We start from the raw sequence: 27,061 nt of genomic DNA on the forward strand, positions 1-27,061 counted from the left end.
GGAATATATCTCACTTGATTTAACCTATAAAATTATATCTATCTCTTCTGTCAATTTTATGTGATCATTGACTTTTCAGATATTTCTGTATCTCTCCTGCTCTTTTATCCCATTTGAAATGCCAATCTGAAATTTCAAAGGCCCCTTCTTCCTAGGGAGAACACTTGAATGGCTGGAGAGGAGCCAGTTGGGGAGGATCTGGGCCATCTTACGCAACGCTCTCTTATACAGTGCTCAGCTTCTGGTCTCAAGTTAATCCCATTTCGAATACTTTGAGAATTTCCAGATGATGACAGCACCCTTGGATCACCTTGGACAGGGTTTACTTACAGGCCTCTTATTGCCTTCTAGCAAAATAACCGTTGGTTATTAAACCCATGAGGTTTGCGGTAAGACAGTTATGCAACTGAAATCCAGCTCTGCCATATACTGGCTGTGTGACCCAGGCCTAGGTCAGTTGCTTAACTTCAGTTCTCTTAAATGTAAAATGAAATTAATTGTAGGATCCAGATCATATTATTATTGTAGGTAGGGAGCAATCCGATCATATAAGCAGTAGAGCATGGGGAACCCTAGAGCCTGGATTCAAATCCTGACTCTGCCATTTCTGACCTAGATAATAACCTTGGGGATGATTCTATACAATACTCTGTCTCCATTTATAAAATGGGGGAAATAATAATACCTATACCTCAGATGATTTTTTTTTTAGAATAAAATTAGATAATACATGTAAAGTAGTTAGAATAACAAGCCCTGGTGGTGCAGTGGTTAAGAGCTACAGCTGCTAACCAAAAGGTCAGCAGTTTGAATCCACCAGCTGCTCCTTGGAAACCTTATGGGGCAATTCTAACCTGTCCTATAGGGTCGCTATGAGTTGGAATTGATTCCTATGGCAACAGGTTTTTTCGACTATTAAATAGTTAGCTATAAGCACTCTATTAAATGTTAGCTATAATTGTTAGCATAGTATTTGGCACCTGGCAAGTACCACATAAATATTAGCTATCCCTAGTGGTACAAACAGCTAAGGCATTCGACTGCTAACTGAAATGTTGGAGGTTCAGGTCACCTCAGAAGAAAGGCTTGGTGATCTGCTTCCAAGAAATCAGCCATTGAAAACTTTACGGAGCATAGTTCTACTGGGACACACATGGGGTTGTCTTGCGTTCGAATTGACTCCGCAGTTAGTAACTGGTAAGCTAGTTTGCTGTCTACAGTCAGCATCTGTAGGTTCCAGACCATCTTAATCCAATAGGCTATTCAAAGAAGGGCTGAAATCGAACAATTTTTTCCCCTAAAACTTTTGGAATCAAAGCTTAAGATTGGAGCAAATGAAACTGGAGAACCCTCAGAAACCCACCTACAGTCCTTATTCCCAAGTATTTGATGTTTTAGAAAAGGAGGGGAGGAATTTGCAAAGAGAATAGAAGAAACTACACTGATGGAGAACTTTGTGTACTTTTGAATGTGGTCATTTTATACAACCAAAAAGATGTTAAAATCACTGTTGTGACTACATTGGATGCAATAAAAAATCAAATATAATGTATTAAGCTCACTTTTAAGAAGCAAAGATATAAGAACTTATATCTTTTTTAATTTTTATTTTTTTTAAGTTTATTGTGCTTTAGGTGAAAGTTTACAGCTCAAGTTAATTTATCATTAAAAAATTTATACACATATTGTTTTTTGACATTGATTGCAATCCCCACAATGTGCCAGCACACTCCCTCTTTGTACCCTGGGTTCCTTGTGTCCATCTGTCCAGTTCCTGTCCCTTCCTGCCTTCTAATTTTACTTTTGGCCAGGAGTTGCCCATTTGGTCTGATATATTTATTGAACTAAGAAGCATATTCCTCACATGTGTTATTTTTTGTTTTATAGGCCTGTCTAATCTTTGTCTGAAAAGTGGGCTTTGGGAAAGCTTTCAGTTCTAGGTTGGCAGAGTTTCCGGAAGACATAGTCTTGAGGGTTCCCCCGGTCTCTGTCAGACCAGTAAGTCTGGTATTTTTTCATGAATCTGACTTCTGGTCTACATTTTTCTCCCATCCTGTCCAGGACTCTCTGTTGTGATCCCTGTCAGAGTGGTCACTGGTAGTAACCGGTCACCATCTAGTTCGTCTGGTCTCAGGCTATTGGAGTCTCTGGTTCATGTGGTGTGCTAGTCCTTTGGGCTAATATTTTCCTTGTGTCTTTGGTTTTCTTCATTCTGCTTTGCTCTGGAGGGGATGGGACCAATAGATGTATCTTAGATGGCCGCTCACAAGCGTTTAAGACCCCATATGCTACTCATCGAAGTGGGATGTAGAAAATTTTCTTTATGAACTATGATATGCCAGTTAACCTAGATGTCCTCTGAGACTATGGTCCCCAGCCCCCAGCCCCAGCTACTCGGTCCCTTAAAGTGTTTGGATGTGTCTAGGAAACTTCTATGCTTTTGCTTTGATCCAGTTGTACTGACTTCGCTTATATTGCATTGTCCTTCCCTTAGGACTTATGTATTTTAAAATTATTTTGAAATTGAAAAAAAACAGCACAAGCTCATTATAAAATTTCCCAGCATAGTAGACTATATGATTGTCCAATTCATAATGGCCAATATCAGTCCATTTCAGCTCACTAAGGCCTAAGATATTGATTTTCATGTGTTTCATTTCATTTTTGATGACTTCCAGTTTTCCTTGAATTGAACTTCATGCATTCCATGTTCTGATTACTAATGGATGTTTGCAAGTGTTCTGATCATTTTGAGTCATGCCATATAAACTAATGAATGTCCAAAAAGCTTTACTCTTTCCACATCATTAAGGTCGACCTTAAGGAGGCAGCTCCTTGCTAGTCATATATTGAGCGCCTTCCAACATGAGGAGCTCATCTTCCAGGACTATACCATAAAATGTTCTGCTGCTATTCATAGGGTTTTCACTGGCTAGATTTTTTTTTTTTTTTTAATGTAAATTACCAGGTCCTTCTTCCTAGTCTGTCTTAGTCTGGAAGGTCCACTGAAACCTGTCCACCATGGGTTACCTGCTGGTATTTGGAATCAAATCAATTACATCTGTGGAAAGAGACAATGGAGAAGCTCAACATCATTAGTTAGAATAAGGCCGGGGGAGCTGTGAAACAGACTATAAATTGCTGACAGGCAAGTTCAAGTTGAAGCTGAAAAAAATCAAAACAAGTCCACAAGAGCCAAAGTACAACCTTGAATATATTCCACCTGAATTTGGAGACCATCTCAAGAATAGATTTGACATGTTGAACACTAATGGCCAAAGACCAGAAGAGTTCTGGGATAACATGAAGGACATCATACATGCAGAAAGCAAAAATAGGTCATTAAAAAGACAGGAAAGAAAAAAAAAGATCAAAGTGATGTTGGAAGAGGCCCTGAAACTTGCTCTTGAACAGAGTAACTAAAGTGAATAGAAGAAATAATGAAGTAAAAGAGCTGAACAGAAGATTTCAAAGGGAGACTTAGGAAGACAAAATAAAGTATTCTACTGAAATATGCAAAGACCTGGAGTTAGGAAACCTAAAGGGAAGAACACCCTCATTCTCAAGCTGACAGAGCTGAACAAAAAATTTAAGCCTCAAGTTGCAAATTGAAGGATTCTACCGGCAAAAAATTGAACGACATAAGAGGCATCAAAAGAAGATGGAAGTATCACAAAGAATTGATTGACGTTTAACCATTTCAGGAGGTAGCATATAATCAAGAGCAGATGGATCTGAGAGAAAAAGTTCAAGAAACACTTAAGGCATAGGCAAAAAACAAAGTTCCAGGAACTGATGGAATACCAATTGAGATGCTTCCACAAACAGATGCAACACTAGAAGTGCTCACTCACCTATGCCAAGAAATTTGAAAGATGGCTGCCTGGCCAATTGACTGGAAGTGATATATATTCATGCCTATTCCAAAGGAAGATGATGCAATGGAATGCAGAAATTATTGAACAATATAATTAATATCACATGTAAGCAAAATTTTGTTGAAGATAATTCAAAAGTGGCTACAGCCATACATCATTAGAGAACTGCCACAAATTCAAGCCGATTCGGAAGAGGACGTGGAATGAGAGATATCATTGCTGATGTCAAATGGATCTTAATGAAAGCAGAGAACACCAAAAAGCAGTTTACCTGTGTTTTATTTACTATGCAAAGGCATTCGACTGTGTGGATCACAACAAATATTATGGACAACATTGTGAAGAACAGGAATTCTGGAATATTTTATTGTGCTCGTGTGGAACCTGTACCAAGACCAAAAGGCAGTTGTTCAAACAGAACAAGAAGATATTTCGAGGCTTAAAATCAGAAAAGTCATGTGTCGGCGTTGTATCCTTTCACCATGCTTATTCAATCACTGAGCAAATAATCCAAGAAGCTAGATTTATGAAGAAGAACACAGTATCTGGATTGGAGGAAGACCCATTAACAACTTGCAATATGCAGATGACATAACCTTGCTTCCTGAAAGTGAAGAGGACTTGAAGCACTTACTGATGAAGATCAAAGACTACAGCCTTCAGTATGAACTACACTTCAACATAAAGAAAACAAAAATCCTTATGACTGGACCAATAAGCAACATTATGATAAATGGAGAAAATATTGAAGTTATCAAAGATTTCATTTTACTTGGATCAAAAACACCTATGGAAGCAGCAGTCAAAAAATCAAATTACGCATTGCATCGGTCAAATCTGCTGCAAAAGACCTTCTTTAAGTGCTAAAAAGCAAAGATGTCACTTTGAGGACTATGGTGTGCCTGACCCAAGCCATGGTACTTTCAATCACCTCATATGCATGCAAATGCTGGGCAATGAATAAAGAAGACTGAAAAAGAATTGACATATTGGAATTATGGTGTTGGTGAAGAATATTTAATATTCCATGAACTGTTAAAAGAACAAACAAATCTGTCTTGGAAGAAGTACAGCCAGAATGCTCCTTAGAAGCAAGGATGGTAAGACTTCCTCTTACTTACTTTGGACATGTTATCAGAAGGAACCATTTCTGGAAAAGGACACCATGCTTGGTAGAGGGTCAACTTAAAAACAGCAAGTCCCTCAAGAGATGGATTGACACAGTGGCTGCAACAATGGGCTCAAACATACCTACTATTTTGAGGATGTCACCAAAACCAAACCAAACACATTGCCATTGAGTTAATTCCAACTCACAGCAGGACTGGACAAAGTTTCCTTCTGTTATACATGGGGTCCGAATCGATGGCACCTAACAACAATATTATAAAAACACTGAACAGTACAAAATTTATAACATAATGAAAGTCATCTCTTTTTCTCTCACCCAATTTCATTCCACAGAGGAAACTATGGTTATTATCTGATGAATATCCTTCTTGGTGTTTTCTGTGATTATATAAGCAATACACACACACACACACACACACACACACACACACACACACGCACGCAGGATCGTAGTAAACTTACTAATATGCAAACTTGCTGTTTTTCATTTAATATGAGTATTTTTATATCTATGCATGTACATTTACCTCATTCTCTTTTATTATTGCATTTTCCCATTTTATGCTATACTATAATTCACTTAATGGATATAGTATTCGTGAATATTTAGGTTACATAACTTTTGTTGTTATTACCAAAAATGAGCATCGAGGCACAACAAATTATTTTAACCCCATGCATTTATCTGGGAGATAAATTCAGATAAGTGAAATTTGTGGTTTAGGTGTAACCACTAATATTTTAAATTTGTCCAGACTTCCTTGAGATGCCATTTTGAGATTTAGTCTTTATGGATGCAACAACAACAACAAAAAAAAAACAGTGTTTTTATATTAAAGGCAATTTCATTACCATTGCAGACAGGCCAAACATGCCCTAAAAATGGCTTGGTCCTATTTCCTCTTACCAAAAACCAAACCAAACCTGTTGCCGTTGAGTGGATTCCAACTCACAGCAACCCTGTAGGACAGGGTAGAACTGCCCTATAGGGTTTCAAAGGAGCGGCTGGTGGATTCCAACTGCCGACCGTTTAGTTAGCAGCCTCAGCTCTCCACCACTACACCACCAGGACTCCTATTTTCTTCTGGAAGTCCCTAATTCCACATGGCTAGCATCTTTATTCTCGTCTCTGTGCTACTGACATAAAAACAGTGAGTCAAACCAGGCCATCTAGACCTTCAAGTTTCCGTGTATGGAACTATCCAAGAAGGCAAGCGTGCACTAGGTGTGGTAGCTAGTCTTCCTCACACTGGGCAGGGTCCGAAAATCTTGGATTTTTGCTACTTTGTGAATTGGTTGAAAATCATAGTACCCATTTAAACTTTTTCGCAGCCTATGAACTATGAAAAGGAGCTCTGGTGGTGCAATGGTTAAAGCACTTGGCTGCTAACCGAAAGGTCCGCGGTTCAAACTCACTAGCCACTCTGCAGAAGAAAGATGTGGCAGTATGCTTCTGTTAGGATTTATAACTTTGGAAACCCTATGGGGCAGTTCTACTCTGTCGTATACTGTTGCTATAAAGTTAGAATCAAATCGACGGCAAATGGGTTTGCTTGTTTGCTTTTTGGTAGGTTGTATGAAAAGTGGAAGCCCTGGTGGCGCAGTCGTTAAGCGTTCAGCTGCTAACCAAAAGGTTGGCAGTTCGAATCCACCAGCCACTCCTTGGAAACGCTGTGGAGCAACTCTACTCCTTCTATAGGGTCGCTATGAGTCAGAATCAACTCGATGGCTGTAGGTTTGGGTTTTTTGGTTATGAAAAGTGAAATTTTATCTTACAAGAGGTCATTTTGCCCATTGAAATCATTGGTCTTTCTCCTTTCAGGGCTGGACTGGGACTTTATGGTATTGACAGTATGCCAGATCTCCGTAGAAAAAAAACTTTACCTATTGTCCGAGATGTGGTAAGTTACTCCTGCTTAATCCTCTTTGATTGCTTGTGTTGTCTTTTTCTCTATTATTATAATACAGTGTCCTTCTCATTAACTGCCTATCCTGTATGTATTTCATGGAATAACATATATAAGAGGCCAGATTCTACAAAGTGTTAGATTTATTATTTCTTTAAAACCTATTAGATAGAGGAAATAACTGTAACCTTGTGACAGCTTTTGATATTATTTGAAATTACAAATTGAGTTACAATGACCCTATAATTGAGCGAAAGGAATCACATAGCAGGCTGAGTGAGCTGCTGCCAACTGGACCTTGATGTGTTCAGTGTTATGAAAGACCACAAGTTTAATTTGCAAATTTTAAGGCTTGATTTGAACTTCTTCACCTTAACCCAGTAGACTTTAATACTTTATAATGCAAGCAGATATTAATCAATTCTTCATTCTAGTATATTAAGATCCACTCAAGCCAAATAAATAAGCTATTCTACTTTCTAAAGGAAACCATGGTTCCCAAGTCATTAAAACTTTTATTAGCCCTGCATATAACATAACTCTGAATAACTCAAACTCTCCTATAATAAAATACTCTGAGGGTCACCTAGAAATTCAAAGGATTACTGATGGTAGACACTAGATTGCAAAAACAAATGAAAAAAAATCGATAAGCATGGAAAAAAATGTTTTTCCATCATTCAGACTGTCTTCACATTTTTCTGTAGGCATAGTCTTAATAGTTTACAGCATGAAAAATGTACTTTCCCCCCAGAGAAACAGAAATTTCCATCTTACCAACAATGTGCTTAATTTATTGATATCAGCAGTTTTTTTTTTTTAATTTTGCTAAGGAAATCTTCGTCTGAAGGCCATCACTTTGGTTTTATATTAAGAAAAATAATATTTGGATGCTTCAGCTGAAAGCATGATTTGTCTGTATAATTGGCCCAGATTCCTGCATTATGATATGGACATTATTTTAACATGTTTTGCTTATTTAACATCATTATGCTCTTTTCCCACTTTTGATATCTCTATTTATACTCTGTTTCCTCTCACGCCTGGAATCTTCAGGCCATGGTAAGTGGTTTTTAATTTGTATAATTAATATTTTTAGTATCTCAAATGCAGACTACATTTATTCATGGGACTAAAGAGGGCAAAATGGAGAGATGAAAATACAGAGACATACAATAATAAGAAGTCTGGTTCTTCAAGAATCTAACATACAGTTCAATTCTGAAAGACAGATAAAATTATATATACAATAAGTGCAAATGACAGACTAAAATAGCATACAGATATTGTTCTAGGAACTATTTGTCAGAGATGGAAGATCTTCTTTGGTAAACTCTTGAAGGTAAGCTCTCTATAGGTTTACACGGAAGGGGTGGAAATGGGTGGAGTGACCTCCTTACTTAGACGTGTGCTTAATTTTATCTGAGTACCTGACTGTGGAGCCCTGGTGGCACAGTGGTTAAGAGCTTGGCTGCTAACCAAAAGGTTGGCAGTTCAAATCCACCAGCTGCTCCTTGGAAATCCTATAGGGAAGTTCTGCTCTGCCCTATAGGAAGGATTGCTATGAGTCGGAATCGACTCAATAACAGTGGGTTTTTAGGAGATATATTGATGAGCAGATGGGAGTAGAGGTGATCAGGATTGTATTTTCCACTTTGACTTCCCTTTGCTCCTAATGGGAAACAGATTTAATATTCCCATATAGATCTTTTTTTTTTATTTCCAAAGTTCTCTATAGCATTGCCAAGTGTATTATATTGCATGTACTCCAGGTAGGAGCAGGTAGTAATGGTTCTGTTTTATAGATGGGAAACTAAAAGTTCTTGCATGAAGATCATGTAAGTTATCAGCATGAGTAAAGAAAATAAATCTGAGTAAAATGATTCTCAGTACACAAAACTGGCCTCTTGGAAGAAAATATCCTTGCTAGTTATGGAAGAATATTCTAGGGAGCTGTGAACAATCCAAAGACCATCCTACACCAGTTGTGATTCAGACCATCACATATGTCAGGCTGGCTCTGTATCAATGATTATGGTTTATAAAGGAATATGATCATGACCACACTGGGGAAAAAGTTCTAGAAGCTTCTTGCTAGCCTTGAAACTGGTCATTCTCCCTTGTTGGACCTTAGTTTTCTCATCTGTAAAATGTAGGGGTTGAGTCTGATAATCTAAGAGACCTTTTACAGCTGATATCAGAAATGGCAAATGAGTAAATTGACTAAAATTTGAGCAGCAATTGTCATTCTTACATATTCACATTCTTCTGAGCAATGTGTACATGGCAGCCTCTCATAATTCTTTTTGTTTTAGACCCTGGCTGCCCGGAAATCTGGACTCTCCCTGGCTATGGTGATTAGAACAACACTAAACAACGAGGAACTGGTAAGTGCAGTGCTAATCACTAACTACGTATTGTTAGTTACCAACTAACTATCATTAGTAACAGATTACTAAGTATTGATCATAATCACAGGATAAAAACCGTACTACTTGAGCTACTCATTTTTAATGTTCATCCCAATGATCAAGGAATAACTGGGAACATGGTGGAAAATCTGACACCAAAACATACTTCCTTAGGGCTTCAGCTTCCCTATCTACCAAATCATTGTTTGCTCCTCAAATATGCATGCACCTTCTCATCTTTCGAAATGCTACTCCATCCTGGCACAGCTAACCTGCTAGTCTCCCTCTGAAAAAAAATTGCAAATTTTCTAATACCTAGTTCAGGGTTGACCTCCTTTATGAAGCTTTCTCTAAACTTGTTCCTCTACTTCTGGTTGAGTTATTAGTGTCCTCCTCTGAGATTTTATAGAATTTAATTATGACCTTCAAGGCTAAGAATGAAGGCTTCTTAGTGCAAGTCTCATCCATACCACTTAATTAGCAGTGTCACATCAGGCATGTAACTTGCTCTGAGTTCCCTCATCTGTAAAGTGGAGGTAATATTAAGACTGTGAAGATTAAGGGAGTGGATACATGAATCACACTCTACATGGGGTATAGTCTACAATAAAGATGAGCTGCTATTTTTATTATTTTTATAGTTTTACCATTTGATTATTTTTGCATAAACCTTTCCTTTTTATACTCTGATACCGTTTAGCGTAGCACTATTTGTCGTTTGCTGTTCTTATTAAATGTTTTCATTCTTACTGCATACTGCACCGCCTAGCATGAGGCAGATGTTCTGTAAATACTTGTTGAATGAAGGAACCAGTGTGATTAAAAGATACAAACCAAAAACCAAACCCACTGCTATCAAGTTGATTCAGACTCATAGCGATCCTGCAGGGTTTCCAAGGCTATAAATCTCTATGGAAGCAGACTGCCACATCTTTCTCCTGTGGAACAACTGGTAGTTTCAAACTGCCAGTGCTTTCAGTTAGCAATCAATCACTTTAACCACTGCACCACCAGGGCTCCTTAAAAGATACACCAGTACGCACTGCTGTCGAATCGATTCTGACTCATAGCGACCCTGTAGGATAGAGTAGAACTGCCCCGTAGGGTTTACAAGGAGCACCTGGTGGATTCGAACTGCTCACCTTTTTTTAGCAGTCATAGAACTTAACCACTGAGCCACCAGGGTTCCTTAGAAGATACACGTAGGCTGTAAATAGCTAAGTCAGGGATTTTTATATTTGACTCATTAAAATCACCTGGGGGAGCTTTAAAACATACCAACTCGCTAGGTCTTAGTCCCAGAGAATTTGATTTAATTGATCTCAGGTGTGACCTGGGGTTTTTTGTTTTTTGTTTTTGTTTTTGTTTTTGTTTCCCACCCCCCCTTTAAAAAAAACCCTAAGTGTTGCTACTGTGTTGTGGACAGAGCTTTGACCCAGTTCATTCAGGTTCAACCCCCTGCTGAGAATTTGCATTTCCACCCCAGATATACTGAATCAGAATCCACATTTTAACAAGATCCCCAGGTGTGGTGCAATGGATCACTTTTTTATGGTCTTTCTATCCATGGTCTTGTAACTCCCACCAAATGGTTGAGTGGGACTATGTAAATAAGGTGCTTGTGGCCTAACAAGGACACTAGATAGCTTGCAGGGCAGAGGCTGAGTGGCTGTGGGCCAGAGAGAGGCATGCCTGCAGGCACAGCAGAGAAGAAGCTGTCCTGACCAAAGACCCATATCCTGAGTCATTTCTGATCCTGAATTTTAACCTGTTACTTCCCTAATAAACCCCGTAATAGTATTGTCTGTGAGTTCTGTGTGGCCATTGCAATGAATTATCGAACCCAGCAGAGAAGTAGAGAGTGGCATGGGAGGGACAGTTGGTGTCAGAACTCGTAGGAAAGGCTGGTGAGAGGAAGTATGTCTGACCTCCACCTCACAGGAATCAGCCTTGGGCTGTTGATCTTGATTCTCCTTCCCCCTTGTGAAGTTAGAGGAGGTCAGAGTACCCCTGCCATGCCATTTTTACACGAGGTAATTCTCTTGCATACATTTACACTTTAACAAGATTCCCAGATACGTTAGAATCACCTGGGAATCTCGTTAAATTATAGATGCTGATTCAGTATATCTGGGGTGGAAATGCAAATTCTCAGCAGGGGGTCCAACTGGACCAAACCGGTTTGAAGCCCTGGCTGTGGATGCTGTGCATTGGTAACTCTGTCCTGCACAGACCCTCTTCAAGGGCTGTTGCTCAAGACAATTTATCTGTGTCCTTCCCTATGGGAATGAATATATCCTACTTTTCCCAAATTTGGCAACTTTGTCATTCTTATTGAATAAAAAATTTGCCAACAATATTACATTACTTGTTTTAGCTTTCTACACATTTAACATTTAAACACCGTTATTTACATTTCTGAAAGAGCCTTGGTGGTGCAGTGGTTAAATACATGACTGCTAACTGAAAGGACGTCTGTTCGAACCCACCAGCTGCTCCGCAGGAGAAAGATGTGGCAGTCTGCTTCCACAAAGATTACAGCCTTGAAGGTCATGGAAGCACATCCAGACTCCCTGAGGGATCAGATTACTGGGCTGAGGGCTGCGAACCATGGTCTCAGGGAACATCTAGCTCAACTGGCATAACATAGTTTATAAAGAAAATGTTCTACATCCTACTTTGGTGAGTAGTGTCTGAGATATTCCACTGATCTCACCCTGTCTGGAGAAGGGGAGATTGAAGAAAACCAAAGACACAAGGGAAAGATTAAAGATTAGTCCAAAGGACTAATGGACCACAAGTACCACAGCCTCCACCAGGCTGAGTTCAGCACAACTAGATGGTGCCTGGCTACCACCGCTGACTTCTCTGACAGGGATCACAATAGTGGGCCCCAGACAGAGATGGAGAAAAATGTAGAACAAAATTCTAACTCACAAAAAAAAAAAAAAAGAAAAGACCAGACTTACTGGTCTGACAGAGTCTGGAGGAACCCTGAGAGTATGGCCCCCAGATACCCTTTTAACTCAGTACTGAATTTGCTCCTGAGCTTCAACCTTCAGCCACAGATTAGAGAGGCCCATAAAACAAAACAAGACTAAATGGGCACACCAGCCCAGAGGCAAGCGAGAAGGCAGGAGGGGACAAGAAAACTGGTAATGGAGAACCCAGGGTCGAGAAAAGGAGAGTGTTGACATGTTGTGGGGTTGGCAACCAATGTCACAAAACAATATGTTTATTAATTGTTTAATAAGAAACTAATTTGCTCTGTAAACCTTCTTCTAAAGTACAAAAAAAAAAAAAAGAAGATTACAGCCTTGGAAACCCAGTGGGGCTGTTCTACCCTGTCCTATATGAGTTGGAATCAACTCTACAGCAACAGGATTTACATTTCTTATTCTCTTCTTCCTGTCATTGTCATATTTCACCCAAAAGCCAACCTTTCCCAGGCTTCTCTAATAGCAAGCTGCCTCCCACCCAAAGACACATCCGTGAAACAATTTATGTCCATCTGAATATCTGGTGCTACAGCAAGTTAAAGCCTCATCTATTGTGCCATGGAATAAAAAGTGTGGCTGCTTTCCCAGGCCTACCTGGTAATAGTGTTATGATGCCATGTAATATTTTGAGTATAGTTTGGATACAAGAGAAAGTAGACATCTTCTCATGCGTGAGAAAGTCTGCATTACTTGCTGAATCTCCAAGTATCTAGTCTTTTGCTTTTGAGGAAATAATTTATCCAGGGTCGAGATTTTTTTACTGATAGACTCTTACATCTATACAGTCCCTTTCTTGTATTTTAAAATATGGTATTTGGTTTGAGCCACAAATAATCTTTCTTATGAAAAGTTAACAGGAAAGCAATAGAAATTAGTGGACTGTTACTACATTTTCTGAGGTCCTGAACAGGGAACACACCCTTACTTGGTGGTTTAATAAGCTATGGATCTACTTTTCAGGAACTTAAAAATATCACTTCTTTAGTTTCAGAAAACTAGAATAAAAGACTGCTTGTGCGGGTGTTGGTGGATAAGTCAACTCCCCAAAAAACCCGTTGCTGTCAAGTTGATTTTGACCTATAGCGACCCTATAAGACAGAGTAGAACTGCCCCATAGGGTTTCTGTAATGGATTGAATTGTGTCCCCCAAAAATGTGTGTCAACGTGGATAGTCCATGATTTCCAGTATTGTGTGATTCTCCACTATTTTGTCACCTGATGTGATTTTCCTATGTGTTGTACATCCTACCTCTATGATGTTAATGAGGTGGGATTAGCAGCAGTTATGTTAATGAGGCAGGATTCACTCTACAAGATTAGGTTGTGTCTTAAGTCAATCTCTTTTGAGATATAAAAGAAAGAAGCAAGCAGAGAGACAGGGGGACCTCATACCACCAAGAAACAAGAGCCAGGAGAATGTGCATTGTTTGGACCCAAGGTCCTCTCCTAGCACAGGGGAAGATTGATGACAAGGACTTTCCCCCAGAGCTAACAGAGAGAGAAAGCCTTCCCCTGGAACTGGCACCCTGAATTCAGACTTCTAGCCTCCTAGACTGTGAAAGAATAAATTTCTCTTTGATAAAGCCATCCACTTGCAGTATTTCTGTTATAGTAGCATAGATAACTAAGACAGTTTCCAAGGCTGTAAATCTTTACAGAAGAAGACTGCCACATCTTTCTCTGGTGGAACAGCTATTGGGTTCAAACTGCCAAACTTTTGGTTAGCAGCTGAGTACTTTAACCACTACACCACCAGGGTTCCTTGGTGGATAAATAGAGTCCATCAAGTCCCTCTAAAGCTCATAACACCCATTTCCTCAGGGACCCATGTTTCAAAAAGTAAATGAAATATGACTTCTGTACAACAACCATATTAAATGTCACTCTTGACAAGCTGCCACATTCAGTCATTATATGGGCAGCTAACATAAATGCTGAAGCAAATAATTTCCATTCCTTGGTGCTGAAAGTCTTCCTAGGCACCCTCGATGTGAAAGCATGAAGTATTTGCTGTTACATGAAGGAAAACGGCTTGGCCATGTGGAAAATATCAGATGGTAGCATTTCTATTTTAATTAAAGAGATATATGGTTAAAAAGTTCACTCATCTCTTCCAGTGAAGGGGAGAGCCCCAAAGTCTGATGCAGGATGACAGTGGGCCAGTCAGTGCTAGCTCCATGAACATTGTGCTAGCAGTGGGTGAAGCACTGCCAGGTGTCCCCATAACAGCACCAGTTCAGACCCACCCAGGAAGAGCTATTGGGGCTGGTTAGGAACCTCAGTCTAATAAGCCATTAAGGGCTATGGTTTCTGAAAATTTCCACCTATGTTAATAAGAATTAACCAATCTAGTATACATATAGCATAACAACAGTCTGCCAGACACTATACTGTCCAGCTTTGTGCTTGCTTTCATAGAGGGATAATTCCCTAGGGGTAGACTCAAAGGATTCATTCAATAATTCAACACATTGAGTACCTACTGTGTCACTATGAGTCAGAATCAACTCAAGCGCAATAGGTTTGGTTTTTGGTTTACTGCGTGTCAAATATTGTTTCAGACTCTGGAAATAAAGCAGTGAACTTTAGGTTAAAAACTTAGGCTAAAATTCCCACTTCCATGAAGCTTATATAATAGTGAGAGGAGGCTGTATGCACTGTTGCTACAGGACATGATGGAAGCTTCTAGCAGACAGGAGTGTTTAAACTAAGGAAGACTCAGATGAGGGTTATAGGAAACTCAGGCAGAGCAACGCCTAAGAGGGATTATAAAACCCTGTTTGTTCTACTTGGGTTGATGGAAATGTTTAGGAGGACTGATCTAATGGCAGACTTCCAGGGAAGAGTCAATTCTCAGGAAGAGTAATTTGTCTGAGAGTAGCTGCTCCTTGTCCCCGTAACAGGATTCAGGCCCCATCAAAAGGCCTACATGATCTAGCTGAGGGGGCTCCATTCTTAGCATGACACTGAAAAGGTAAAATGTAAGGAGGAAGCAGGTCAAAATATCTGTCTGATATTCGGGGTTCGATTAGGAAGCTGGAAGCTTATACTGCACCCAGGTAGGTACTGTGGACTCCTTGCTCGAGAAGAGAAACGCTTTGAGACCACTTGGACAAGTGTTAAATGATACGGGCCTGAATTTGAATCTCAGCTCCACCACTTACCGACATTGAGAATTTTTTTCTTATCGCTGTTCTCCATCTCCCTGAAACACGTTTGCTACATCTATAAAAAGAAAATAATAATGATAATCTCACAGATTGTGAGATAAAATAAATACCTTATATAAAAAGCCCCCCTTCTCATTCCCCTTTTCTCTTTATATAGTTCCAGGAAGAGCAGGTGGCTGTCAGGGTGGTGGGGCCAGAGACTTGCCATCACATATGTAGAGTACAATGTCCGTCTAATGCCTCCCTGTTGCCTTTGCAGCAGAGGGCCATATTCCTTTCCAGGGAGTGTCGAAATGGAAACCAGTGGCATTGACAGCAGATTTAAAGAGTTATCTCTTTTTGACAAGTATTGCTATTGGTCCTGCTTCTAACCTTCAAAACATTGTTTGGCATGTCATCGATGTTGGTCCAGCTCCACCTTTTACAAGCTGTAGGACCTTGGGCAAATTTCTGAAACTCTCTTGGCCTCAATTTTCTCATATGTTTTCCAAATGAGTAAGATTTTGCAATTATGTTCATGAGTAAAAATGGCCAATGGTTTGCTTTGTTACACCTATGATTTGCTCATCCTTGAACAATTTTTTAATATGCTGCATGAATTTTTGTTGTTGTTGTTGTTGGGTACATAGGTTTCAGGACTTTTATGTTACTGATGAATTATTTCTTTCAACTTTTTCTAATACTCTTGTTAATCTCTGACAATGCTTTTTGCTTAAAATCTATTCTGTGTTATATCATTACAGCTATATTAGTTTAATTTGCTTAATATATTTCCTCGATATATCTTTTTCTATCCCTTTCTTTTAATCTTAATGTGTTTATGTGTATCTCATAAATGGCACATAGCTAAGTTTTAAATACTCAATCTGAGAATATGTCTTTTTACAGGTACATTCAATCAATTTACATTTATCACAATATATTTGAGCTTAGTTCTATTACTTTTTAAAAATTTACTGTGCTTTTCTTTCTACCCTTTAATTTTTGTTTCAGACTTCTTTTGTGTAGATCGAGTTTGCTTTATTTTCTCTCTTCTCTCAACTGGGATGAAAGTTATTTATACTAGTTCTTTTAATATAGTAGACTTTTTTAATGTTTAATAAGAATATTTTCCTTTTCAAATTTTAAAGTTAATTAATAGTCTGAAAAAAAAAACATAAGGATCTGAAAATGCTTAAACTCTCACCACTACCCTCAATATCCTTGTACATTTATTTATATTATATATATTTATATATTTATAGTATTTATTATATTTATTTATTTTAAATAAATATATTTGTTTATATATTATAAGATAATATTTATTTATATATATCCATTGTTTACATTGCTTCTTGCACCCCAAGATTTCTTTTTGAGTTTAAGCTGTTTCTTTTTTGGTACTTTTTAAATGAAGTTTTATGAGTGGTAAGTTTACATAGCCGTGACTGTTTAGCTGGGTATAGAATTCTAAATTGACAGTTATTTTCCATCAGCACTTTAAATGTATTATTCCACTGTCTTCTGGTGTCTATTTTTTATTATGTCAGTTAATTATCTATTTTTTATTACATTGTGAGAAATCTTTCTTTTCTTTCTAGTTTGTTTTAAGATTTTTCTCTTTGTCTTTGGAATTCTGTGTTTTCAGTATAAGGTGTCTAGGTATAAATTTATTTTCATTTAAGCCAGGGCTTTGAACCAGTTCATTTCTGATTCAACCCCCTGATGAGAATTTTCATTTCTGCTCCAGATATACTGAATCACAATCTACATTTTAACAAGATCCCCAGGTAGTATGTAAGAAACACCTGAGGATACATAAGAAAGCATAAGAAGCCCTGATTTATGCTTGAGAATCAATGTGCTTCTTCAATATAAGGACTCATAACTTTCTCTAATTTGGGCAGATCATCAGCCATTATGTTTTCCAGTATTACCTCTTACTCATTGTCTATATTTTCTCCATCTAAAAGTCTCACTAAATCTATATTGGGCCTTTCTCATTCCATTCTCCACTTTTCAATGTCACTATCATGTTCTTTTGAAACATGATTTATTTTGTTGACATTCTATTAGGTTCCTTTTCAGACATCTCTGTACTTTTTATGTTTGTGGTAACTTTGTGATGGTTTATAGTCCTTTATTTTATGTTTATATATTTTAAACATATATATTTTATAGTTTATTTTGTTGTTGTTAGGTGCCCTGTAGTCAGTTTCACCTCATAACCATCCTATGTCCAACAGAACAAAACACTGCCTGGTCCTGAACCATCCTCACAGTTCTTGCTATGCTTGAGCCCACTGTTGCACCCACTGTGTCAATCCATCTCATTGAGGGTCTTCCTCTTTTTCACTGGCCCTCTACTTTACCAAGCATGATGCCCTTTTCCAGGTACTGCTCCCTTCTGATAACATGTCCAAAGTACTTGAGAAAAAGTCTCCCCATTCTTGCTTTTAAGGAGCACTCTGGCTGTACTTCTTCCAAGACAGATTTGTTTGTTCTTCTGTCAGTCCATGGTATATTCAATATTCTTCACCAACATCATAACTCAAAGGCATCAATTCTTCTTTGGTCTTCCCCTATTTATTGTCCAGCTTTCATATGCATAGGAGGTCATTGAAAATATCATGGCTTGGGTTAGACACACCTTAGTCCTCAAAATAACATCTTTGCTTTTCATAGCTTTAAAGAGGTATTTTGCAGATTTGACCAATGCAATACGTCCTTTGATTTCTTGACTGATGCTTCTATGGTCATTGATTGTGGATTCCAGTAAAATGAAATACTTGACAACTTCAATATTTTCTCTGTTTATCAGATGTTGCTTATTGGTCCGATTGTGAGGATTTTTGTTTTCTTTATTTTGAGGTGTAATCCATACTGAAGGCTGTGGTCTTTGATCTTCATCAGTAAGTCCTTCAAGTCCTCTTCACTTTCAGCAAGCAAGGTTGTGTCATCTGTATATCATAGGTTGTTAATGAGTCTTCTTCCAATCCTGACGCCATGTTCTTCTTCATATAGTCTGGCTTCTTGGATTATATGTTCAGCATACAGATTGAATAAGTATGGTGAAAGGATATAACCCTGAGGCACACCTTTCCTGATTTTAAACTACACAGTATCACCTTATTCTATTTGAACAACTACCTCTTGGTCTATGTACAGGTTCCACATGAGCACAATTAAGTGTTCTGGAATTCCTATTCTTCACCATGTTATCTATAATTTGTTATAATCCACACAGTTGAATGCATTTGCATAGTCAATAAAACACAGATAAACATCTTTCTAGGAATCCTCTGCTTTAAGCCAAGATCCATCTGACATCAGGAATAATATCCTTCGTTCCATGTCCTCTTCTGAATCTGGCTTGAATTTCTGGTAGTTCTCTGTTGATGTACTGCTGCAACAATTTTTGATTGATCTTCAGCAAAATTTTACTTGTGTGTAATATTAGTGATATTATTCAATAATTTCTACATTCTGTTGAATCACCTTTCTTTGGAATGGGCACAAACGGAGATCTCTTCCACTCAGTTGGCCAGGTAGCTGTTTTCCACGTCCAGTGCTACATCTGTTTGTTGAAATACCTCAAATGATATTCTGTGAATTCCAGCAGCCTTTTCCGCAATGCCTTTAGTGCAGCTTGGATCTCTTCCTTCAGTACCATCAGTTCTTGATCATATACTACCTCCTGAAATGACTGAACATCGACCAATTCTTTTTGGTACAGCGACTCTGTATTCCCTCCGTCATCTTCTAATGCTTCTTGCTGTGTTCAATACCTTGCCCATAGAATCCTTCAAAATTGTAACTCAAGGTTTGAATCATTTCTTCAATACTTTTAGCTTGAGAAATGCCAAGCGTGTTCTTCCCTTTTGGTTTTTTAACTCCAGACTTTTGGACATGCCATTATAATCCTTGTCTTCCTAAGTTGCCCTTTGAAATCTTCTGTTCAGTTCTGTTACTTCATCATTTCTTCCATTTGCTTTAGCTACTCTACATTCAAGAGTAAGTTTCATTGTTTCTTCTGACATCCATTTTTATCTTTTCTTACTCTTTTCCTATTTTTTTAATGATCTTTTGCTTTCTTCATGTAGGATGTCCTTGATGTTATCCCACAACTCATCTAGTCATTGATCATTAGTATTCAATGCATCAGATCTGTTCATGAGATGATCTCCAAAATCAGGTAGAATATACTCAAGGTCCTATTTTGGCTCTCATGACTTGTTTTAATTTTCTTCAGCTTCAACTGAGCTTGCATGTAAAAAATTCATGATCTGTTCCTCAGTCAGCCCCTGGTCTTGTTCTGACTGATGATATTGAACTTTTCCATTGTCTCTTTCCACAAATGTAGTCGATCTGATTCCTGTGTTTTCTATCCAGTGAGGTCCATGTGTATAGTTACCATTTATGTGGCTGAAAAAGGTATTTGCAATAAAGAAGTTGTTGGCCTTGCAAAATTTTATCATGTGATCACTGGCGTCATTTCTATCACCCAGGCCATATTTTCCAACTACTGATCCTTCTTTTTGTTTCCAATTTTTGCATTCCAATCATAAGTAATTATCAATGCATCTTGACTGCATGTTTGATCAATTTCAGACTGCAGAAGTTGGTGAAAATCTTCAATTTCCTCTTCTTTGGAATTAGTGATTGGTACCTAAATTTGAATAATAGTCATAGTAACTGATTTTCCTTGTAGGCATATGAATATTATACTATCATTGATGGTGTTGTACTTCAGGATAGATCTTGAAATGTTCTTTTTGACAATGAACACGGCACCATTTCTCTTCAATATGTCATTCCTGGCATAGTAGACCATATCATTGTCTCATTCAGAATAACCAATACTAGTCCATTTCAGCTCACTAATGCCTAGGATATCTATCTTTATGCATTCCATTTCATTTTTGATGACTTCCAATTTTCCTATATTCATATTTTGTATAATCCACATTCCAATTAGTAATGATGTTTGTAGATGTTTTTTGTCATTTTGAGTTGTGCTACATTGTCAAACAAAGGTCCTGAAATCTTTACTTCATCCATGTTATTAAGGTCATCTCTACTTTTAGGAGGCGGCTCTTCCCCAGTCATACTTTGAATGCCTTCAAACCTGAGGGGCTCATCTTTTGGCACTGTGTCAGTCAATGTTCCACTACTATTCATAAGGTTTTTATTGGCCAGTTTTTCAGGAGTATACCACTAGTTCATTCTTCCCAGCCTGTCTTAGTCTAGAATCTCCACTGAAACTTGTCTATTATGGGTGACCCTGCTGGTATTTGAAATACCAGTGGCATAGCTTCCAGCATCACAGCAACACCCGAGCCACCACAGTATGACAAACTGACAGAGTCGTGATGGTAGTTTGTCTTAAAATTTTATTTTATTTTTTTGTTTTTTTGTTAATTTTTTTTTATTGTACTTTAGAGGGTTTACCAAACAAATAGTTTCTCATTAAACAGTACACATATAGTTTTACAACATCGATTAACAATTCCACAACATGTCAATAATGTCCCTTCTTGACCTTGGGTTCCCTATTACCAGCTTTGCTGTCCCCTCCTGCCTTCTAGTCCTTGTCCCTGGGCTGTAGTGCCCCATTAGTCTCATTTTCTTTTATGGGCCTGTCTAATCTTTGACTGAGGGGCGAACCTCGGGAGTGACTTCATTACTGAGCTAAAGAGTGTCCAGGGGCCATACTCTTGGGGTTTCTCCAGTCTCTGTCAGCCAGTAAGTCTGGTCTTTTTTTTTTTTTTTAATTATACTTCAGGCGAAGGTTTACAAAACAAACAGTTTCTGATAAAACAGTAGTACACATATTGTTTTATGACCTTGGTTAACAACCCCATGACATGTCAACCCTCCCCCTTCTCGACCTTTTTTTTTTTTTGGAGAAAATATATATAGCCAAAGATACACCATTTCAAAGATTTCTACATGCACAGTTCAGTGACATTGACTACGCTCTTCCAATTGTGCTGTTATTCTCACTTTAGATGAAGGTTTACAGAACAAAATAGTTTCTCATTAAACAGTTAGTAGACATGTTGCCCTATGACAATGGTTAACAACCTCACAACACATCAACACTATCCTTACTCAACCTTGTGTTCCCTATCACCAGCTTCCTTGTCCCCTGCTGCCTTCTGGCCCTTGTCACTGGACTCCTGTACCTCATTAGTCTCATTTGGTTTTACGGGGCTGTCCACTCCCAGGCTGAACAGTGAACCTCGGAGGTAACTTCACCACTGAGCTAAAAGGGTGTCCGGGGGCAATACTCTCGGGGTTTCTCCAGTCTCCTTTAGGCCAGTAAATCTGGTCTTTTTTTTTGTGGGTTAGAATTATGCTCTACATCCTTTTCCAGCTCTGTCCAGAACTCTCTGTTTTGATCCCAGTCAGAGCAGTCGGTGGTAGCCGGGCACCATCTAACTGTACTAGACTCAGTCTGGTGGAGCCCTTGGTAGCTGTGGTCCATTAGTCCTTCAGACTTGTCTTAAAATTTTAAATAGTTTCTTTTTAATTTCTTGGTATACTAATTATTTTTTTGTGTCATGGACTATTTCCTTGTTTGTTTGTTTGTTTATGGACTCATATTTTAGAGTCAAGCTCATCCTGGGTTGTAGAAATATTTTGCATATGTTTCTGTCAATAACACCAGGGGTTTCACTGGAATAAACTTTTTTTTTTAACATTCTCATATTCTTTTATTTATTTATATTCATTGTTGTGCTTTAAGTGAAAGCTTACAATTCAAGTTAGTCTCTCATACAAAAATTTATACATACATTGTGATGTGACCCTATTTGCTCTACCTATACTGTGACAGCAACTTCCTCCTTTCCACCCCCAATTTCCCATGTCCATTCAACCAGCTCCTGACCCTGCCTTCTCATCTCGCCTCCGGAGCTGCCCATTTAGTCTCATGTATCTACTTGAGCTAAGAAGCACACTCTTCACGAGTATCATTTTATGTCCTATAGTCAAGTCTAATCTTTGTCTGAAGAGTTGACCTTGGGAATGGTTTTAGTTTGGGGCTAACAATGAGTCCAGGGACCATGTCTTCCAGGGTCCCTCCAATCTCAGTCAAACGATTAAAGTCTAGTCTTTTTACTAGAATTTGAGTTCTGCACCTTACTTTTCTCCTGCTCCATCAGGGACTCTCTGTTGTGTTCCCTGTTAGGGCGGTCATTGGTGGTAGCCAGACACCATCTAGTTCTTCTGGTCTGAGGCTGATGAAGTCTCTGGTTTATGTGGCCCATTCTGTCTCTTGGACTAATACTTTCCTTATGTCTTTGGTGTTATTCATTCTCCTTTGCTTCAGGTGGGTTGGAACCAGCTGATGCTTCTTAGATGGCCACTTGCTAGCTTTTAAAACCCCAAATTCCACTCACCAGAGTGGGATGCAGAACATTTTCTTAATAAACTTTGTTATGCCAATTGACCTAGGTTGTAGAAGTATTTTACATATGTTTCTGTCAGTACTACTCGGGTTTTCATTGTAATAAAATTTTTAAAAATAAATAATTTGCCTTGAAAGTCCTTGTACCTGCTCATATAAATTTGGATCCCACAACCATACATAGTTCAGGCTTAGATTTTCATTTTTCTCACTGAGACCTAGGAATAAGACAAGTTCACATGCCGTGTCTGAAAATGGCCTATAACCCAAGTCCCCTCCCTTGGAATTTAACTGGATCCCAAATATCCCTCAGCTTCCACAGAATCAGCTCTTGTAATTCTGGTATAAAGTTTCTTGTTTTCTCTCTCTCTTTCTCCAAGAACCTAGGAAATCTCTATTTCTTTTGAGTTCTTCTATATAATAAAATATTTTTATCATATTTTATACAACACTTCTCTAGTAGGAAGGGAGGCTGTATCAAATCCAGTCTACCATGTTGCTAGATTAGTTTTACAATATGTAAAATAAATATGTTAATATTTCTACAGAGTCATTGGCGGAATCCAGTTAGACAAATATAAGGCATCTAAACTATTTTGACACATGGTAAATGCATAGTAAATGTTAATTATTATTTTTATTATTGGATGTTTTTTCACCATATCCTTTCCATGGCTCCATAATTTGATTTGCTAGAGTACACAAGAGGACAGTAGAATGGGTTGTTTCCCCTCAAGGGATATAGTTACCCCTTTGCCTATCTTCCTTTGACAATCCCTCAGTTTTTCTTCCCACTCTTTCATGGCCTCTGTCAGAGGATTTATAAGAACTCAGCCTCTACCCTAAGTGGTAACAATTAGATTTACCATGTTAAAATGGCTGAAATTTCCCCTAGTGGAGAAATTCACATTATTTTCAGCCTCATATTTAACAAATTAATCTCATACCACCTCTGTTATTTGTATATTCATTTTCATTGAGAGTTTGGAGAAATAGTGACATACACACACACACACAAAAAAAGAAACATTGCCATTGAGTCAGTTCCAACTTATAGTGACCCTGTAGGACAGAGTAGAACTGCTCCATAGGGTTTCCAAAGCTGTAATCTTTATGGAAGCAGACTGCCACATCCTTCTCCTGCCGAGTGGCTGGTGGATTCAAACCACAGACCTTTCGGTTAGCAGCCGAATGCCTAACCACTGCTTAACCACACCACCAGGGCTCCTTGTGACACCTATTAAAGGAAAAAAAACAAAACAAAAAACAAAACAAACCTGTTGCTATCGAGTTGATTCCAACTCATAATGACCCAATATGACATGGTAGAACTGCCCCATCGGGTTTTCAAGGAGCAGCTGGTGGATTCCAACTGCCAGCCTTTTGGTTCGTAGCCAAGCTCTTAACCACTGCACCACCAGGGCCCCGTGATACCTATAGTACATGATCAATCTATCGTAATTTGTTTTCAGATCATGTTTCATGTCATAATAAAGAGCATATCCTATATTGTACTCTGCTTGAATTAACGAATTCTCCCCTTTATCAGCTTTCTGCCCTCTTTATTTGGACTGACACCATAAGTTAGTACTTAAGATAATAAAATTGTTGTTGTTGTGTGCCATCGAGACGATTCTGACTCACAGCGACCCTATATGACAGGGTAGAACTACTCCATATAGTTTCCGAGGCAGTAACCTTTACGAGAGCTATTGCCAGGTCTTTTCTCCTGCCAATGAAGTGTATCTGTTGTAAAACAATACAAGTAAAAGTAAACATTTTTCTAGGAATAAGCATATAACTTTTAGTCTCTGTTTGCACTTTCTGGTATAAAAAATTATCTCAGTAATTTTAGTTTCTACAGTTAAATTTGCATGAAGATTATTTTGATAAGTAAATCAGCACTGAAAAGATGAATTTTTTATATTCAGGAAATCATTCTAACTTTGTTCTGTCTTGATGTTTATAACAAATTTTAAAGGTCACATTGAATGTAATCTTTTCTCTGCAAATCTTTCTGATGCTTTTGTCCAGAGACAGTAAAATGTATACCTACAGGACAGGAAACAGTAGATTATGTTTTTCCTGAACAGCATGTATCAAGTACGTGAAAAATGCTTCAAAATACGTAGCACGTTTCTTTAGAATTATCAAAATGCATTTTTTGGAGTATAAGAAGGGGGCTGTTCACATGAGTGAAACCTACAAGATGAGGAAGAAAATAGAACTTCATTAGTTAAGCTTCTGGTTAACATGCTAGGGGAAAAAAGGGGTATGAAGAATCAAGGCACACGGGCATTGTCCTTGTAATAATTACCAGCAGTTGGTAGATGGGAACGTTCATGGTCTAAAAATCACTGGTCATTGCTCTTGGCAGGAAGCCTGATTGCTTTATTCCTCAGACTCAGTTTAGTTTCCTCATATATTTATGAATAAAAAAGGCAATTAATTTCCTCCCAGTGTCCTAATTATTCAAAAGGTGATATATTAGTAACTAACAAACTAACTAACCCATTGCTATCGAGTTGATTCCAACTCACAGTGACCCTGTAGGACAGAGTAGAACTGCCCCATAGGTCTTCCAAGGAGCAGGTGGTAGATTTGAACTGCTGACATTTTGGTTAGCAGACAAGCTCTTAACTTCTGTGCCACCTGGGCTCCGATACATTAGTACAAGTCATTTTAAATTTCAGTTTCTTGGAGCAATAATTTTCACCAAAATATTTGTCCAAGATGTAAGCATCCTTCCCTTATATAGTCTATAGGTCGTACTTGGCTACAAAGGTGTATTAGAGTTAAGGCATTCCACATTAGAAAATTGTCTTCTTTGTCGAAATCATTTAAGCAATGTACAGGTAATGTTTATTGCTTTCTTTAATTGCAAAGATCTTACATTCTGTCTATACATTTAAAAAAAAGGCTGGAAGGACATGCATCAAACAGTGCCTGACTTTAAAAACTTAGATTGAATCATTTTTATTTTTTTTTATTTCAGTGCTTCTCTGTATTTTATAAATTATTTTTATAATGAACATATTTTTTTTACCATTTTCAGAGAATACATAAATTTTAGAAACTAATATGTGCTTGTTGTAAAATATTTGAAGTGTTTAGAAACATTTGAAATAGGATAGTAGCAAGTCACCCATACTTTGGAATTTGCTCTGTCCTTGGGTCCCAATCTCAGTAGTTAGGGTTCTGCTTGCTCTTGGCACTACCTCCTTCCTCTGCATGTTCTAGTTTGACTTTTTTACCTAGGCTAGAGACCCTCTCTTGATAGCGTGCTCAGTCCCGTCTTTCCCCTTCAACTAGGGCCCTACTATCTCTAGCTGTCTGCTTACTCTAAGTGCTACATTTTTTTTTTTTTTAATTCTTCTCTCTTCCCTTTAATCTAACCCCTAAGGGTGAACTACAGACTTCCACTTGCCATTGTCCATGGCAAATTTTAGAATTTCCCCTTGTTTTCTTCTACTTGGCTTGTATTTAATGCTTAACACAGTTTTTGCCTTAGTCCGTAAAAATCTCACACTCTTCTATCTATATCATCTTGTTTGATTTGGTCTTATTTTGCTGCTGAGAAAATACCTTCTTTCCCTAAGATGCAGTATCCCCCTGAGATCAAAAATCCCTGCCTATCAACTGAATTTTTACATACTTTCTCCAACTTTTCATTTCCTGAGTTTTTAAATTGACCATCACACCATCTTATGCTTTGCTGTCGTAAGGAACGCTTTCATACATTATTTATTTTAGAGTTATTTTCATCTTTGTTAAACACATACCCATATCCCAAAAATCGAGAATGAAAAAGATTCATTATATTATCATTTCCCTGAGATTGTGGTTACATACCCTCTAGAGATTTATCTAATGCTTTTTTCCAGCTTCAGTAGCTTTTAAATGTTGAGATTTGCTTTAATGTCCCATTCAATTGATTTTCAATGTGCTGTCTAGTCAATTTTCCATGTTTCTTATTTTTTAAAATAAGCTTCATTCTCTCTTTGCATGATCATGGTGATTTAACAAAACAAAACCAAGCAAAACATGTCAGTGAAATCTTCTCAGTTGTCTATTTAGAACTCTTCTTATATTTGTTTTCCCCAGCATGTTTACTTTTTAGCAAGTGTTACTTATATGTATAACTCTTGCTATAGCCTGAGGACTTATAG

General features: G+C 38.0%; 1 protein-coding gene across 1 annotated transcript in view; it reads left to right on the top strand.

The window, feature by feature from the left end:
* The window catches only part of UNC13C (unc-13 homolog C), a 660,175-nt gene that overhangs the window by 219,351 nt on the left and 413,763 nt on the right, over window positions 1-27,061 (top strand). The window contains exons 4-6 of the mRNA XM_004374773.1: window positions 6,832-6,910; window positions 7,973-7,978; window positions 9,232-9,303. Of these exons, the coding sequence (XP_004374830.1) occupies window positions 6,832-6,910; window positions 7,973-7,978; window positions 9,232-9,303 (157 nt within the window). The remainder of the gene's footprint in view (window positions 1-6,831; window positions 6,911-7,972; window positions 7,979-9,231; window positions 9,304-27,061) is intronic.

Source organism: Trichechus manatus, unplaced genomic scaffold (assembly GCF_000243295.1).
Source record: "Trichechus manatus latirostris isolate Lorelei unplaced genomic scaffold, TriManLat1.0 scaffold00030, whole genome shotgun sequence".
In the NCBI taxonomy this organism is placed as follows: domain Eukaryota; kingdom Metazoa; phylum Chordata; class Mammalia; order Sirenia; family Trichechidae; genus Trichechus; species Trichechus manatus.